The sequence below is a fragment of the Oryctolagus cuniculus genome, chromosome 4, assembly GCF_051225735.1.
Source record: "Oryctolagus cuniculus isolate XC-2025 breed Fujian yellow rabbit chromosome 4, ASM5122573v1, whole genome shotgun sequence".
Taxonomy (NCBI): Eukaryota; Metazoa; Chordata; class Mammalia; order Lagomorpha; family Leporidae; genus Oryctolagus; species Oryctolagus cuniculus.
This window is the reverse complement of record NC_142870.1, coordinates 173202604-173221055: the sequence shown is the minus strand read 5'-3', so window position 1 is coordinate 173221055 and position 18452 is coordinate 173202604. Positions and strand designations below refer to the sequence as shown.

The 18452-nt window shown below is 42.3% G+C and overlaps 1 protein-coding gene across 2 annotated transcripts in view; it reads left to right on the top strand.

Annotated features, from left to right (window-relative positions):
* TRANK1 (tetratricopeptide repeat and ankyrin repeat containing 1) overlaps positions 1-18452 on the top strand; it is a 156523-nt gene that overhangs the window by 68788 nt on the left and 69283 nt on the right. For both annotated transcript variants that reach the window (XM_089331309.1, XM_008266129.5), the window contains exons 8-9: positions 6813-6944; positions 17379-17549. In XM_089331309.1, coding sequence (XP_089187435.1) covers positions 6813-6944; positions 17379-17549 — 303 coding nt within the window. The remainder of the gene's footprint in view (positions 1-6812; positions 6945-17378; positions 17550-18452) is intronic.

Sequence of the window (18452 nt, the reverse complement as noted above, 5' to 3'; positions counted from 1 at the left end):
GGACCTTTTAGTCGGATCCGAATGTCCCAAGGGTTGATACTGAGGCAGGAGTGCTGTTTTGGGCATTTGCCATTCTATGAGTCTGCTGTGTGTTCTGCTTCCCCCGCAGGATCATTCTCTCCCTTTTGATTCTATCTTTCATTATTTGCTTACACTGGTCTTATTTGTGTAATCTCTTTGACACTTACCCTATCTTTTTGATAAGTTGTGTATTTATATTTGTCACTTTACCAAGTGTGCTGGCATTGGTACCTGCCTCCTTGGTAAGGTTGAGTTGAAATCCCCTGGCACATTTCCAGTTCCACCATTGGAGGTAGGTCTGAGTGAGTATGTGCCATCCTATATATCTCCTCCCTCTCTTATTCCCACTCCCATGTTCCACAGAGATCAATTTTCTGTTAATTTTTAAACGCTTAAGAATGGTTGTGCATTGATTGCAGAGTTCAACCAGTGGTCTTGTGTAGAGCAAATTGAGCAACAACAACAACAAAAATACTAAAGGAACAAAATAGTAAGTTGTTCCTCAATAGTCTAGCCAAGGGCTGCTCATGTCATTGTCTCTCATAGTGTCCATTTCACTTCAATGGTTATCATTTTAGGTGCTCGTTTAGTTGCCATCGATCAGGGAGAACATGTGGTATTTATCCCTTTTGGACTGGCTTATTTCACTCAGCATGATGTTTTCCAGCTTCCTCCATTTTGTTGTAAATGCCCGGATTTCATTGTTTTTTACTGCTGTATAGTGATCCATAGCGTACATATCCCATAGTTTCTTTATCCAGTCATCCGTTGATGGACATTTAGGTTGATTCCATGTCTTAGCTATTGTGAATTGAGCTGCAACAAATATTGAGGTGCAAATGGCTTTTTTCACCCCTTTAATTCCATTTGGGTATATTCCAAGGAGTGGGATGGCTGGGTCCTGTGGTAGTGCTATATTCAGGTTTCTGAGGACTCTCCAGACTGTCTTCCATAGTGGCTTTACCAGTTTGCATTCCCACCAACAGTGGATTAGTGTCCCCTTTTCTCCACATCCTCGCCAGCATCTGTTGTTGGTTGATTTCTGTATGTAAGCCAATCTAACCGGAGTGAGGTGGTATCTCATTGTGGTTTTGATCTGCATTTCCCTGATGGCTAGGGATCCTGAGCATTTTTTCATGTGTCTGTTGGCCATTTGGATTTCTTCTTTTGAAAAATGTCTGTTAAGGTGCTTGGCCCATTTTTTTATTTGGTTGTTTGTTTGTTTTGATTCTGTGGTGTTTTTTGATCATTGTGTAGATTCTAGTTGTTAATCCTTTATCTGTTGTGTGGTTTGCGAATAACGTCTCCCATTCTGTTGGTTGCCTCTTCGCTTTCCTGACTGTTTCCTTTGCTGTTAAGAAACTCTTCAATTTGAGGTAATCCCATTTGTTTATTTTATCTTTGATTACCCGTGCCTGTGGGGTCTTCTCCAGGAATTCTTCGCCTGTTCCGATATCTTGAAGGGTTTCCCCTATGCTCTCAATTAGTTTCATGGTGTCGTGGCGCATCTCTAGTTCTTTGAACCATGTTGAGTGGATTTTTGTATAAGGTGTAAGGTAGGGGTCTTGCTTCATACTGCGACATGTGGACATCCAGTTTTCCCAGCACCATTTGTTGAAGAGGCTGTCCTTGTTCCAGGGGTTGGTTTTAGGTCCTTTGTCAAATATGAGTTGGTTATAGATGTTTGGATTGATCTCCGGTGTTTCTATTCTGTTCCATTGGTCTATCCATCTGTTTTTGTACCAGTACCAGGCTGTTTTGATTATAACTGCCCTGTAGTATGCCTTGAAGTTTGGAATTGTGATGCCTCCGGCCTTGTTTTTATTGTTAAGGATTGCTTTAGCTATTCTGGGTCTCCTGTTTCTCCATATGAATTTCAGCATCATTTTTTCTGGGTCTTTGAAGAATGACTTTGGTATTTTGATTGGTATTGCATTGAACTTGTAAATTGCTTTTGGGAGAATGGACATTTTGATGATATTGATTCTTCCAATCCATGAGCATGGCAGGTTTTTCCATTTTTTTATGTCGTCTTCTATTTCTTTCTTTAGTGTTTTGTAATTTTCATCATAGAGGTCTTTGACCTCCTTGGTTAAATTTATTCCAAGGTACTTTATTGTTTTTGTGGCTATCGTGAATGGGATTGATCTTAGTAGTTCTTCCTCGACCCTGGCATTGTCTGTGTATACAAAGGCTGTTGATTTCTGAGCTTTGATTTTGTATCCTGCTACTTTACCAAACTCTTCTATGAGTTCCAGTAGTCTCTTATAGGAGTTTATTGGGTCCCCTATATATAGTATCATGTCATCTGCAAACAGGGATAGTTTAACTTCCTTCTTTCCCATTTGTATCCCTTTAATTTCTTTTTCTTGCCTGATGGCTCTGGCTAACACTTCTAGGACTATATTGAATAGCAATGGTGAGAGTGGGCATCCCTGTCTGGTGCCAGTTTTCAATGGAAATGCCTCCAACTTTTCCCCATTCAATATGATGCTGGCCTTTGGTTTATCATAGACTGCCTTAATTGTGTTGAGGAATGTTCCTTCTAACCCCAATTTGCTTAGGGTTTTCATCATGAAAGGGTGTTGTATTTTGTCAAATGCTTTCTCTGCATCTATTGAGATAACCATATGATTTTTGTTTCTCAATTTATTAATGTGATGTATTACATTGATTGACTTTTGAATATTGAACTATCCCTGCATACCAGGGATAAATCCCACTTGGTCCGGGTGAATGATCTTTCTGATGTGTAGTTGGATTCGGTTTGCCAGAATTTTATTGAGTATTTTTGCATCTATGTTCATCAGGGAGATAGGTCTGTAGTTTTCTTTCTCTGTTGTGTCTTTTCTGGGCTTAGGAATTAAGGTGATATTGGCTTCGTAGAAGGAATTTGGGAGGATTCCCTCTCTTTCAATCTTTTGGAATAATTTGAGAAGAACTGGGGTTAGTTGTTCTCTAAATGTCTGGTAAAATTCGGCAGCGAAGCCATCCGGTCCTGGGCTCTTCTTTTTCGGTAGTGCGTTTATTACTGATTCAATTTCTTCCATGGTTATGGGTCTGTTTAGATTTTCTATATCTTCACGGCTCAGTTTAGGAATGTTGTATTTGTCCAGGAATCTATCCATTTCTTCCAGGTTCCCCAATTTGTTAGCATACATCTCTTTGTAGTAGTTTCTGATGATTCTTTTTATTTCTGTTGTGTCTGTTGTTACATTTCCATTACTATCTTTGATTTTACAGATTTGGGTCTTCTCTCTCCTTTTTTTGGTTAGTTGGGCCAATGGTGTGTCAATTTTGTTTATTTTTTTCAAACAACCAGCTCCTGGTTTTGTTGATCTTTTGTATTTTTTTTTTTTTTTTGGTTTCAATTCTGTTTATTTCTTCTCTGATCTTTAGTATTTCTTTCCTCCTTTTGGATTTGGGCTTGATTTGCTGCTGTTTTTCTAGATCCTTGAGGTACATGGAGAGTTCATTTGTTTGGTTCCTTTCCAGCTTCTTGATATAGGCACTAATTGCTATAAACTTTCCTCTTAGCACTGCTTTTGCTGTGTCCCACAGGTTTTGATAGGTTGTGTTATCATTTTCATTTGTTTCTAGAAATCTTTTGATTTCTCTTTTAATTTCTTCGATGACCCACTGTTCATTTAGGATCATGTTGTCCATTCTCCATATATTTGCATATGGTGTAGAGATTCTTGGGTTGTTGATTTCAAGTTTCACTGCTCTATGGTCTGAGAAGCTGCATGGTATAGTTTCATTTTTTTTGAATTTGTTGAGGCTCCCTTTATGGCCTAGTATATGGTCAATCCTAGAGAATGTTCCATGTACTGGGGAGAAATACGTGAACTCTGTGTCTGTGGGGTGGAAGGTTCTGAAGATATCTATTAGGTCTATTTGGTCTATGGCGTCAATTAGCTCTGTTGTTTCCTTGTTGAATTTCTGTCTGGTTGATCTGTCCATTGGTGAGAATGGGGTGTTGAAGTCCCCTGTAACTATTGTATTTGAGTCTATATCTCCCTTTAAATCCTTTAGTAATTCTTTCAGGTAGCCAGGCGCCCTGTAATTAGGTGCGTATACATTTATAATAGTAATATCTTCCTGTTGGATAGATCCTTTAATCATTATATAGTGCCCTTCTCTGTCTCTTCTAATAGTTTTTATGTTAAAGTCTATTTTGTCTGATATTAGAATGGCCACACCAGCTCTTTTTTGATTTCCATTAGCTTGGAGTATCTTTTTCCATCCTTTCACTTTCAGTCTGCGTGCATCTTTGCTGATGAGGTGTGTCTCCTGAAGGCAGCATATAGATGGATTCTCTTTTTTGATCCAATCAGCTAGTCTATGTCTCTTTGTCGTGGAATTAAGACCATTCACATTCAATGTGATTACTGTTAAGTACTGTCTTTTCCCCTTCATGTTTCCTGAAACGAGCTGTTTATGTATTTTGAACTTTGTTTTTGAGTTACTCTACATTCGCTTTTTTTTGCAGTGAAGTTCTTGTTTTTGTATTTCTGTGTGCAGCATGTCTTTGAGCAAGTGTTGTAGGGTAGGACGCGTGGATACAAATTCTTTCAGTTTCTGTTTGTCGTGGAAAATCTTTATTTCCCCTTCATTCATAAATGATAGCTTTACAGGATATAGTATTCTAGGTTGGCATTGTTTGTCTTTTAAAACTTGAAATATATCATGCCATTGTCTCCTTGCCTGTAGTGTTTGTGATGAGAAGTCTGGGGTGAGTCTGATTGACTTACCCCTGAATGTGATTTGTTGCTTTTCTCTGGCGCATTTTAGGATTTGTTCTTTGTGTGTCACTGAACTGAGTGTTGCCACCGGTGTCGTGGTGAATTTCTCTTCTGGTCTACTCTGTTCGGAGTCCTGGCTATCTGTTGTATTTGTGTGTTGTTATCCAGCTGCCTTTGTTTAAAGTTTTCTGATATTGTTTCGTTGAAGACGCCTTCTAATCCATTCTCTCTTTCCACCCCCTCAGGGACTCCTATTATCCGAACATTACACCGATTGATTGAATCTTGTAGGTCTCCGACCGTATTTTTTAATTTTTTAATTTCTTCTTCCTGCGATTGAACTGACTGTATTATTTCTGGAAGTTTGTCTTCGAATTCTGATATTCGGTCTTCTATTTCATCTGTTCGATTTCCGAGGGATTCCACGGTGTTTTTTATATGGTCAATTGAGTTTTTCAGTTCTAGTATCTCATTCTGGCTTCTCTTTAGGATCTCTAATCCCTGGGCTTGTTTTTCATTCAGCTCTTGACACTGTTTCTCATTATTTCTAAGTATTCTGATTATTAATTTTCTGAATTATTTTTATGGCATGTTTTCAACTTCTTCTTCTGCCTCTGTTATGGTTGGTTTAGCCTGCTCCATTGGCAAATTTATATGTTCTTCTGTATTTTTTTGGGTTTTTGTTTTGTTTTTTGGCATTCCGTCTGGATGATTTTTCAGGTTGATTTCCCTCTACTATAGGCTGCTGTGAGTCTCTACCAATATCCAGTGTAATCAGGCTGCTCTACACAGCCCACAGGTAAACAGACAGGATGGCTGCTCTCTGCCCTCTGCAGCTCTGGATCCTGCGCTTTTTCCTCACTGGCAGGTGCTATTCAGTTTTTTGTTTTTTTTTTTTGTTTTTTTTTTGCTTTTTTTTCTTGTAACTTGAGTAGTCGGGTGTCAGGGCTTTGAGCTGCCCTCCCTTGAGCAAGAAGTGTCCTGTTGTTCCGCTCCACCTTTGGGCTCCGCCTCCGAAGGTTAGTATGGAGGCAAAGACAGTTCTTCTTTAAGCCCAAATGTAAACAGACAAAATGGGTGCTTCCCGCCTGCTGGAGCTCGCGGGAGGCACCAAGAGATACTGGCTTACTCAGTCTCTCAATTAGTACCCCTGAATCGTGCACTCTCTCCGCAGGCGCCACTCACTCTGTTCCGTTTTCTATTTCCTCCCCCACTCAGTCATGCGTGTCTCAGTGTCCGTCCCAGGGTGTGTTGGGGGAGGGGCGGCGGCAGCTGTGCCACGGTGCTGGGCAAGCGCACCGTCTCACGTCGGCTTCCAGCACTGGTGCGTACACACTCCTGCTGGTGTCCTGAGTCTCAGCTGTCCGTGTCCTCCTCGCGTGTCCACCCTATCTCCCCAGTTTCAGGAAGGGCTTTCGATCCTTAAAAACTACAAATTCTCACCCCTCTTTGAACCTTCCCTTAGTGGACCTTCAGTGCTCCCATCCCACCTGCTGTCAGTGCTGGCGGCTGCCTGCTCCCACTCACCCCTTGATCAGATAGCTGCTGTTTGCCAATAAGCACCACTTTCCAGGGAGGTTGTCCCGCAACTCCACCTCCCTCCCTGGGGCCTCTGTAGTCCTGATCAACCAGCATGGAGATCCACTAGGTCTGACTCTGGCCTCCAGTGGGGCCTTGCTGTGCTGCAGTTCGCACTCCAGAGTGCCTCTGGATCAGGCTGGAACGCACTCTTGTGCAGGTCACTTCCTTGCTCAGCTCCTTCTCTTGCCCTGTCCTGCTTCCTTCACTTTCTTTCTCCTGAGAGCTTGTTCTCAACAAGTCACAGTATGAGAATCCACGTTTCAGCTTTCTAGGGAATCTGACCCAAGACTATGATGAGCAGCTTTCTGAACTCATCTTTACTGTTTACAAACTCTGTGTCTCCCCACACATTTGTGGAAACATGTTGATTCCACATTTGATTACCTTCAATTAATACCCATTGATTTGCTTTGCTGGTTTTCTAAATGTAGAAATTAACATCTAACTCCTTTTAATTCCCTTTAGAGGAAAACCAACTTTTCAGGTGGCTAATGGAGCACAAGCCCGAATGGAAAGGACACATCAACCAGAAAGACGAGACTGGCCGCACTGTCCTGCACATCGTCGCTGTCCGCTCCTCAGGGTATCTCATCAAGCGTAAGTATCAAGGCCACCAGAGGGTGCTGTGGGCTGCATGATTTCAGGCATTAGACACCCACACAACTCCACACACTTGGACCCTGTGCCATCCTGTGGCATGCACAGGAGGCTGATGCTGAAAGGAGGTGGAGGACAGAAGGAAGATTTGCTGGACACCATGTGCTCTTTCAGCTCTAAATTATTTCTGTGGGATTGAAGGCCTCGAGGACGTGGGTTTCTGGCTGCCTCATTCTTTCCCTCATCCCATGACTGCCTACTGCGGTCTTGGCTGCTGGAGCTCTCTTGTGGGTCAGACAACAGCACTCAGGATCTCACACAAGGTTTTCATCCTCCCATGCCCACTGGGACCAGATGGGCCACATGGAAGCCTGGTGCTGGCACATGCCTGGAAAACTGGCTCTTTAGATACACAATACTTGACACAAAACTTTTGTTAGGCTGTCAGATACAAGATCATATTCACTCCCACACAGCCCTCTGGGTGGCACTCAAGTTTCCTGAGGCTTTCAGAAACCTGTTTTGGATGGAGGAAAGTATGTTTTCCTCCTAATGGTAATGGACCATCAGCCTCCATGGGAGGGGGATGATACGGGTGGTGGGGAGCCTGTGCCTAGTTCTGCTGCAGACTGGAATTGATGATGAGAATGAGGCCAGGCTATCAACTTCTGATGGCAAGAGACATTGGAAATCGGAATTTCTGAAACTGAAATCTTGATTTTCACATTTGGCTCAGAATTAAACATGCCTGTGGACTAGACATAGCCAGAGGAAAGTCAAGTTTTCTGTCTTCAGCATGTCTCCACAGCAGCCCAGAGCAGGCTGTTTCTCTAATACCATTCCCAGCTGAACTGGGACCCAGAAACCTATGTCCAGGGAACCAGAGAAGGAATGTACTATGGATAGGTTTTTTGAGTTTTATTGATAGGGAGCTTATGTACTATGTAATTTCGCTGTTTAAAGTGTCCAATTTAATGCTGTTTAGTATAGTCACAGAGTTTCTAATCCCCAGAAGAAGCCCCATGTCCAGAAGCAGTCATTCCCTGATTCCCCTTATGCCTCCAGCCCTAAGCAGCTGCTAACTTACTTTGTTTCAATGGATTTGCCTGTTTTGGACATTTCATAGAAATGGAGTCCTATAATATGTGGTTCCTGAGGCTGGCTGCTTTCACTAGCACGTTTCCAAGATTCATCGGTGTTGTAGCATTGCTCTGTACTTCATGCTGTTTTATTGCTAAGTAATATGCTATTATATAGATATGAATATATCACATTCTGTGTATTCATCAGTTGATGGACATTTGAGTTGTTTCCAGTTTTTGGCTATTATGAGTAATGCTTTTATAAACGTGTATTAATCAGTTTTCTGTTGATATAACAGAATGCCAGAGTCTGTGTAATGTATAAGGAGAAAAAGTTTATTTAGCTCACAGTTTGGGAGGTTCCAAGCAATGGCACTGACTGCTCAGTGAGGCCCTCCTTGGTTGCATCCTATGGAGATGATATCATGGTGGTAGCATGTGCAAGAGAAGAGATCACATGGTGAGCCAAGCAGTGGGGAAGGGTCAAGCTTGTTCTTTTACAAATCCTCTTGTGGAACTGATCCAGGATCTCCTGCGAACTACGTTAATTCATTCTGAGATCAGTGCCCCCAGTGCCACACTTCTGGAAGGCTTCACTACCTGCTAACATTGCTGCACTGGAGACCAAACCTTCAACACATGAACCATTGGGAGACACACTTACACTATGTTCAAACCACAGCCACATTCATATCTACGTTTTGGTGTGCACTAATGTTTTCACTTTCTCAGCTAGATACCCTAGCAGTGGAATTGCCAGATCCTGTGGGAATGCTGTGTTTGCTCTTTGGAGAAACTGCCCGGCTGTTTACCACAGCAGCTGCACCACTTAAATCCCACCAGCATTGTGTGACAGTTTCTTGCCATCCTCACTAACACTTGGTACTGACTCTCCTACGTGTAGTGCCTTCTTAAAGGTGGTAGTGTTGTGGCAGAAGTTTAAAAACTGGTGGGGCCATGGTTGTGGCATAGCAGGTTAAGCTTTAACCTGCAGTGCCTACATCCCATATGGGCACCGATTTGAAACCTGGGTGTTCCACTTCCAATCTATCTCCCTGCTATTGGCCTGGGAAAGCAAGGAAGAAGGCCCGAGTACTTGCACCCCTGCACCCACATTGGAGACCTGGAAGAAGCTCCTGGCTCCTGGCTTCAGCCCTATCTAACCCCAGGCAGTTGTGACCATTTGAAGAGTGAGCCAGCAGATGAAAGGTCTCTGTCTCTCTGCCTCTCTGTCTCTCCCTCTCTCCCTCTCTCCCTCCCTCTGTATAACTGACTTTCAAATAAATAAATCTTTAAACAAACAAAAAAACCCTGGATTTCTAAAAGAGAAGCCCTGAATTGCACTGTTTGTTAATTGTGATGGTGTGAATACTCACACAGTGATCAACTTCATGCTGCCACCATGACCTCACTAAACCTGGAGTGGGGAAGAGATGTAGAGCAGTGCTCTATTGTATGTATTTTCACCATACAGATACATCTAAGATAGATGTGAAGAAAGACATATCACAGGTAATAGCAAAGTATTGTAAAATAGTTCTGAGCGATGGTTTTTTTTTTTAATAAACTGTATTTATTTTAAGTTTAATGAACTTGCTTGCAACAGTTTTAGACAACCTTGTGAACAGGCTCCAGCAAACATCAACCTAATAATTTAAGTCTGTGCCATTGGTCATTTTGCTCTCCTTAGACAATCCCACCCTGAAAGTCCTCCAGAAGAAATATTTCCAGACAGGACTCTCATTTTTTTTTCTGAATTCTGTAATGAAGAGCTATTCCATCTCTCCATGTATTCATTTAATTATTTGTAATATGGATTCCTGGATGTTTATTTTATTCTGTGGGATAAAATCCAGAGTTATCTTTATTGTTTCACTGCTCACATTGTTCCACATTTAGATATGAGGCATTGCCTCAGATTGACCCCTCTATCCTTTTGACAAGCCTCCATCTTTTTGGGGGCACTTCTTTCGTTCATGTAATACAGAATGCCCCAGTCTCACCTAGAGTGCTCCCTGGCTAATTTCTGGAATCAACCACTTCTAAAAGGGTTCCTGGTTCCTGCTGGTAGAGAATGGTGTAGGAAACAGAATCTGTTACTAACTGTGTCGTAACTAACTTGAGCACCACTGTTTCTGGGACTTCTCAGTAGATGGAGCTAGGATACACAAATCTGTACTAATGCATGATACCCATATCTGCATCACTGTATTTGTCTGCATCTTTTATATTAAAAATCATGAGTTTGTACTGATACCTCTCATGTCAGTCCAACACTGTGATCATTAGCCTTTTCAAAATTGTAACACCTATCATCTACACTATATTTCAGATTGGCAAACCCATACACCTGTGAGAAACACACGTACTGAGTAGATTTATGTTCATTTGAGGTTAATTTATGCTTAGTACTTTTGATTTTCAGCCTTAGAACATTAGTCAAAATGTTATCATCTTTTTACTCACCCCTTTTACTAGGGTTATGTTAGCCATTTGGAGGATACTTTGGCTCTTTTTTGGGGGGGAGTTTAATTTTTAATTAATTTACTTGAGAGAGAGAGAGTGAGTGAGCTCCCCTTCACTTGTTCAGTCCCCAAATCTCTAGTGTTCACAGTCACTGGAGCTGGGCCATGCTGAATCCAGAAGCAGGGAACTCAATCTGAGTCAACCATGTGTAGGTGATAGGGATCCAAATACTTGGACATTACCTGCTGCCTCCCAAGATGCACAGTAGCAGGGACCTGGAATTGGGAGTGGGGCCATGGCTTGAAGCCAGGCATCCAGTATGGGATGTGGGCATCCCAGTGGCATCCCAGCCATTGAACAAAATGCCTGCCCTCACTCAGTTTTCTTCCCCCACGTTTGGATCCTTGATCCACTGGAGTTAATGTAAGGATTCAGGATTTTTTTTAAGGTTTATTTATTTATTTGAGAGGCAGAGTTACAGACAGAGAGGGAGAGATAGAGAAGTCTTCCATCTGCTGGTTCACTTCTCAAATGGCCACAAAGGCTGGAGCTGGGCCAGTCTGAAGCCAGGAGCTTCTTCCTGGTCTCCCACATGGGTGCAGGGGCCCAAGGACTTGGACCATCTTCTACTGCTTTCTCAGGCCATAGTAGAGAGCTGGATCAGAAGAGGAGCAACCCGGATACGAACTGGCACCCACTTGGGATGCTGGCTCTGCAGGCGGAGGCGTAACCAACTGTTGCCACAAGACCAGCCCCGGATTCAGTTTTGTCTTTGTTCCAAATGGCTACCTATTTGCCCCAACTCTGTGTAAAAGTCTGTTTTAACATCTGTGGTTTGAGATGACACTCATTCTGGACACTGCATTGTATTCTTTTTTTTTTTTTTTGACAGGCAGAGTGGACAGTGAGAGAGAGCGAGACAGAGAGAAAGGTCTTCCTTTGCTGTTGGTTCACCCTCCAATGGCCGCCGTGGCCGGCGCACTGCAACCGCCACGCTGCGGCTGGCGCACCGCGCTGATCCGAAGGCAGGAGCCAGGTGCTTCTCCTGGTCTCCCGTGGGGTGCAGGGCCCAAGCACTTGGGCCATCCTCCACTGCACTCCCGGGCCACAGCAGAGAGCTGGCCTGGAAGAGGGGCAACCGGGACAGAATCTGGCGTCCCGACCGGGATTAGAACCCGGTGTGCCAGCGCCGCAGGCAGAGGTTTAGCCTAGTGAGCCACGGAGCCAGCCTGCATTGTATTTTACTCATCTTTTTGTCTATTCATGTGTTGTAGGCTTCTTGGAATCGTATTCTTAAGTGTTGAAAATTAACTGAAATGTGATCCCTGTTGAACATGTGAGTGGGAATGGGAGAGGGAAGAGATGTATAATTTGGGACATGCTCAGGCTGACTTGCCCCAAGTGGTGGAGTTGGAAGCATACCAGGGGATTCCAATTCAATCCCATTGAGGTGGCATGTACCAATGCCATCTCACTGTTCTAGGTGATCAATTTCAGTTCACAGTTGGTCATGGTGGAGGGACTGGGAGTCAAAGGGAGCACATAGACAAGTCTAGTACCTGCTAACGCTAACCGATGGAGTAAATAAAGGGGAGAGTGATCCAGCATGGGAGGTGGGATACTCAGCAGACTCATAGAATGGCGGATGTCCTAAATAGCACTCTGGCCTCAGAATCAGCCCTAAAGGCATTCGGAGCTGGCTGAAAAGCTCATGAGAGTATTTCAGGCATGGAAAGCCAAGACACTCTGGCAAAAGATCTCTGCGAGTGAGATCCCAGTGGAAAGAACGGGTCTTCAAAGAGGGAGGTACCTTTCTCTGAAGGGAGGAGAGAACCTCCACTTTGACTATGACCTTGTCTAAACAAGATAAGAGTCGGAGAACTCAGAGGGCTTCCATAGCCTTGGAAACTCAAGACTGGAGCATAGGGAGATTACTGATGCCATAGACAGGAGTGTCAATTGGTAAAGTCAACAACAGGAGTCACTGTGCACTTACTCCTCATGTAGGATCTCTATCCTTAATGTGCTGTACATTGAGATTTAATGCTATAACGAGTACTCAAACAATATATTTCACTTTGTGTTTCTATGGGGGTGCAAACTGTTGAAATCCTTACTTAATGCATACTAAACTGATCCTCTGTAAAAAAAAAAAAAAAAAGAAATTATCAATTCCCAACTTGACTCTCACTGGGATTAAACATGACAATAGGTCTGCTCTGATTTCATCATCATTTAAAAAAAATCATCTATTATTTTTCACTTTATGTTTCTGTGTGGGAGCAAACTGTTGAAATCCATACTTAATGTATACTAAGCTGATCTTCTGTATATTAAGATAATCGAAAATGAATGTTGATGTGAATGGAAGGGGAGAGGGAGTGGGAAAGGGGAGGGTTGTGGGTGGGAAGGACGGTATGGGGGGGAAGCCATTGTAATCCATAAGTCGTACTTTGGAAAGTTATATTCATTAAATAAAAGTTTTAAAAAAAAAGTAGTTTAAAAATTTAAGGTGTAATTAGTATCCACAGGGATGACTAAAAAAAAAAAAAAGGCAGATAATACTGATTGTTGGCAAGGATGTGAAAAAACCTTACTTTTATACGTTGCTGGTGGGTAAGAGAAATGGTCCATTTGTTTTGAAAAACATTCTGGCAGTTTCTCTGAAACTTAAACAGTTATTGCTAGACACAGAAATGCTGCACCCAAGTGTATATCTCAAACTATACACATGCCAAAACAAAAATCTGAGATTATTCATAGCAGCATTATTCTTTTTTTTTTTTTCGAAATAAGATTCAATCTCCATATTGGTTATCAGTCAGCATTATTCTTAATAGCCAAAAAGTGAAAACACCTGAAACTCCATCAAATGATGAATGAAAAACAAAGGGCAGTGTAATCCATGCAGTGGAATATTACTCAGCCGTATAAAGGAAGGGATATTGATACATTTTATATTATGATGAACCTTGCAAATATACTAAGTGAGTGAAGTCAGGCACAAAAGGTTACATGTTTTAAGTTGCCATTTATCTAAGATGTCCAGAATGTAGAAATACCTAGAGACAGAAAGGGTTGCCAGTGTGGGGGAGGAGGGTCATAGAGATTAATTGCTAATGAGTATGATGTTTCTTTTGGGAATGAAGAAAATGTTGTAGAATCAGATAGCAGTGATGGTTGTACAGCTTCATAAATAGACTAAAACTCATTGAATTACATACTTTAAAATGATGAATTTTATGGTGTATGACTAGTGTATCTTAATTTTAACAAGTTTAAGGGGGAAAATTAAAAGTTCATGCTCTTCATGAACACTTCAAATACTTCAGAAGGGTATGGAATATAAAGTAAATCCCAGGGCCGACGCCATGGTGCAGTAGGTTAATCCTCTGCCTGCATTGCTGGCATCCCATAGGGGTGCCGGTTTGAGTCCCGGCTGCTCCTCTTCCCATGCAGCTCTCTGCTGTGGCCTAGGAAAGCAGTAGAAGATGGCCCAAGTCCTTGGGCCCCTGCACTTGTGTAGGAGACCTGGCGGGAGCTCGTGGCTTCTGGCTTCAGATTGGCCCAGCTCCGGCCATTATGGCCATTTGGGGAGTGAACCAGAGGATGGAAGACTTTTCTCTCTGGCTCTCCCTCTCACTGTCTGTAACTCTACCTGTCAAATAAATAAATAAAATCATTTTTAAAAAAAGTAAATCCCATTTTACGAATCAATGACCAAAACATTTTTGTGAATCTTGCCAGAATGTGTTATATAAAGCCAATTTTTCCCTTTTAAATATAAATGTGGGCACATTCTATAAACATTCTATTCAGCAAGTTGTTTTTTCCTCAGAGTACTGTATCTTGGCTATCTTTACCTAATAGTACCTGCATAGATATTAGTTTTTTTATTTAAAGATTTTGGACGGGTGTCAAGATTTTACTTTTTGAGCCATTAATATTGCATCTCAGGTCTGAAGTAGCTGGAAGCTGGAGTCAGGAGCCGGAGATGGGTATTAAACCCATGCACTTCATTGTGAGTCATTGGCCTTTCGACTGCAAGGTCTGATGCCCACCCCAAACTTAAATTTTAATTCTGTAGTCCAGTGACTCAGGTGGAGATGCCCCCATCCCACAACAGAGAAAGAACCTGGGTTCCACTCCCAGCTCCAACTCTTTACTCACGCTTCCTGCTAATGCAGACCCTGGGAAGCAGTGGTGATGGCTCAAGTTATTGGGTTCCTCTTACCTGTGAGAGACCTGGATTGAGTTCTTGTTTCCCAGGTTCAGCCTGGCCCAGCCCTGGTCATTGTGGGTATTTGAGGACTAATCCAGAAGTTGGAATTTCTCAGTTTGTCTGTTTGCCTCTTAAAAAACTAAGTGTTTGGTTTTTTTTTTAGGGTACAGAATAGTTTGAAATTATATGCATAAGGAGTCTCCATAAAGTTCATGGAAAGTGCAAATTATTGGCGTTGGCTTTGTGGTGCAGCTAGTTAAGCTGCTGTCTATAGCGCTGACATTCCGTAGCTGAGCGCTGGTTCCAGTTCTAGCTACTTCTCTGCCGATTCAGCTTCCTGCTCATAGACCTGGAAAGGCAGTGGGTGATGGCTCAAGTACTTGGGCTCCTGCACTCATGCTAGAGAACAGGATGGAGTTCCTGTCTCCTGTCTTCAGCCTGGCACAGCCCTGGCTGTTGCAGCCATTTGGGAAATGGAACAGTGGATGATCTCTCTGCTTTCTTTGTCTCTCCCTATCTATAGCTCTGCCTTGCAAATAAATAAATACTTCTTTCATTAAAAAAGAAAAGTATAAATTATTCAAAGAACCATAAACAGATTTCAGAATTATTTGCACCAAAATAAACTTTTAAAATTCCATACTTCCATAAACTTTCTGAAATACCTTTGCATTCCTATAATACTACTTTAAAGCATTTCTATAGTTCTAAGTCTCTAAGACATTGAATTTTTTTTTCTGGATTGAATAAGTTTATTATTAATACAGAGTTTATCAAAACCAATTAGTATAGTAAAAATATCTATAATTATTAAACATAAAATTAAAATTTGAAGGGAGAAGCAGATAGAAGTGGATTGTGGTTCCTCTTAGTTGTCCCTTACTTAGGTTGATCCTCTGGAGGCCAGGAGTGTTCACCTTTGGGCATTTTACCATACTGAGTGCATTCATTTTCTTTTTTAAGGTTTATCTATTTATTTGAAGCAGAGTTACAGAGAGAGAGAGAGAGAGAGAGAGAGAGATTGATTTCCATCTGCTGGTTCACACTCCAAGTGGCTGCAATGGCCAGGGCTGGGCCAGGCCGAAGCCAGGAGCCAGGAGCTTCTTCCTGGTCTCCCATGTGGGTGCAGGGATCTAAGCGCTTGGGCCATCTTCTGCTGCTTTCCCGGGTGCGTTAACAGAGAGCTGGAATCAGAAGTGGAACAGCCAGGACTCAAACTGGCGCTCTCATGGGATGCCATCACCCGAGGTTGGTGGCTTTACTTGTTGCACAGCACTGCCCCAGTGGCACTCATTTTCTATGCTAGGCAACAGATCACCACACAGTGGCTTAAAACTCCAGGAATGACCAGGTCAGTACTCCTGTGCTCAATACTGAGGTAACTGAGTTTTCTTTTTGGTGTCCCGCAAGGCTAAAATCAAGGCGTTGGTTTCACTTGTGTTCCTACCTGAAGTTCTAAGCTTCCTTTCAAGCTCACATGGAAGTGGCAGAATCAAGTTGTTTGTGATCACTGGATGCACTTGGGGCTGCTGTCAGTGTGTACAGGTCGCATAGATTCCCTGTCCTGTGTCTCCTGTATCTTCAAAATTAGCAAGGGAGAATTGATTGTGCATTAAATCCTTCTCATCCTTTGAATCTTTGACCACTTCCATCTCTGATCTCATGACCCCTAGGACTTGTGTGAATAGGTCAGGCCACCTGCATAATCTCCTTGTCTTAAGGACAACTGATTTAAAAATCTTAATTACATTTGCAAAGTTTCATTGCAGCATCACCTAGATTAGTATTTGGTTGAATTTCTGTAAGAACGAAATACACCGCAGATCAGGAATCTTGGGGATTGTCTTAGAATTATACCCACCACAGTAAGATTCTCAAAGGGTAGAAAATACAGCTTTATTATTGTTTTTATTTTGGTCAAATGGGAAAAGGGTAGTTTTGACTGGGAAGGTAGGCAAGGGAACACCATGAACAGGGTGATGCCAGAATAAAAGTGCCGTGTGAATTTTAGGAAGGGTTACATATGGAAGATGGAGATCAGGCCTTAATTCGTTAAACTTCCCATGCTCACACAAGTCTTTGTGCACCCCCAGGGATATATCTATTCCATTCTGAAAACTGTTGTGTCTGGGACCACACAGACATGCTTGGCAAATAGGTACATCAGAGCAGCAATGGAACTGGCAGGCGGAGGGCTGGAAGGGTGGTAACAGTGACAACTCAGCCTCTGATGCCAATGCAATTGCCACTTTCTTCTCCTGTCTCCAGATAGGCTTTTTTTCTGAAAGAATATTCTGTTCCTCTCTAGAGAATGAAGAAATCTCAAGTCACGGCTTGCTGCTAGCCTTTTGGCTGTAACTGTTGCTTAGGAACCAGATTTCCCCTCTCCTTGCTTGTTGCCAAGGAGAGGGGAGAAAGGTAGAGAGGAGTGCACTTCTGAACCTCTTAAAAGCTATTGTCCTTCCCACTCCACACAGAACTCCTGACTTTGGGGAGTTGGGTGGACTACTCAAGGCTGGTAGTCCAGGTTCTGTAAACAGACAGACCCTGGTCTTCTTGCCCCAGGCTGCTTAGGCAGGAAACTGGGAGGGAGAGCACTCATGGGTACATCTCCTTGTGGAGGGAGCCATGACAAGCCCCCCTTCTTGTTTTGGCCTGCTCTAGGACAAACGGAAGATGTGCAGATGCTCCTGCACTTTGGTGCAGACCCCACTCTTCTGGATCAACAGTCTCGGTCTGCTGTGGATGTCCTGAAAAGGAGTAAGAACTTCAGAGCCATCGAGAAAATCAACAGTCATTTGAAAAAGCTGGCTACCCGTTCTGTGGACCTATCAGGTACAGCTTCCAGTGAGTTAAGTTTTTGGGGGCTAAAACTGGTTCTGTGATATTAGATACAAATAACTTTAACTCTTTTGATGTATAGTCAATAGAAGTGAGACACCCTCCTCCCCGCCCCTGAGACGGCTTTTGGAAAGCATATAAGGTGTTCTGGAAACTTCTCCAGGTCTACCTTTGGACGGTATGGGTGATTTTTTTGCTGTGCATGCACACAGCACACACATAAAATTCAGACAGAACATGAAGTGACAAAAAATCAAGCCTGTTACTCATAAATAATCACCATCAACAATTTAAAATATACTTAAATCTCTGTTTCTTCATGTATTGATTTGGAACGACATCCATTGACAGACTCTGCTACATAAGGTGAAGTGCTTGGCTGTGTCAGTCCTACTTGTTGGATTTTATATGGTAATGTTACTTGTATCATCCTCATTCTATTCCCTAAGATTTCCATGCTTCTGTAGATTAATTTTAAAAAATTGAAAACCAGTATAAAACATTTTCATGATGATATAATTATGTAAATTGTACTCTTCTACTACTGAGTAGCGTGACTGGACCATAGAAAAGAATCAAATGTTCTGAAAACTTTGCTCTTTAAATGTGTACTCCTTAAGCATTCCAGTTTAACAAAATATGTGTATATTTTTATGCTTCTTGCACTTATGCATGACTCCGTGGCTCACGTTATCCCCACAGATTTCTTTTTTGATTTGCTGGAATACCAGCTGAAGTCATGAGGACACATGAATAATGGACTTATGAAGTTTTGAATATGTTTTATTTTATTCTATATTGATTGATAATTTGATCTAGGCATCATACATTATTTATTTATTTTTTTGACAGGCAGAGTGGACAGTGAGAGAGAGAGACAGAAAGAAAGGTCTTCCT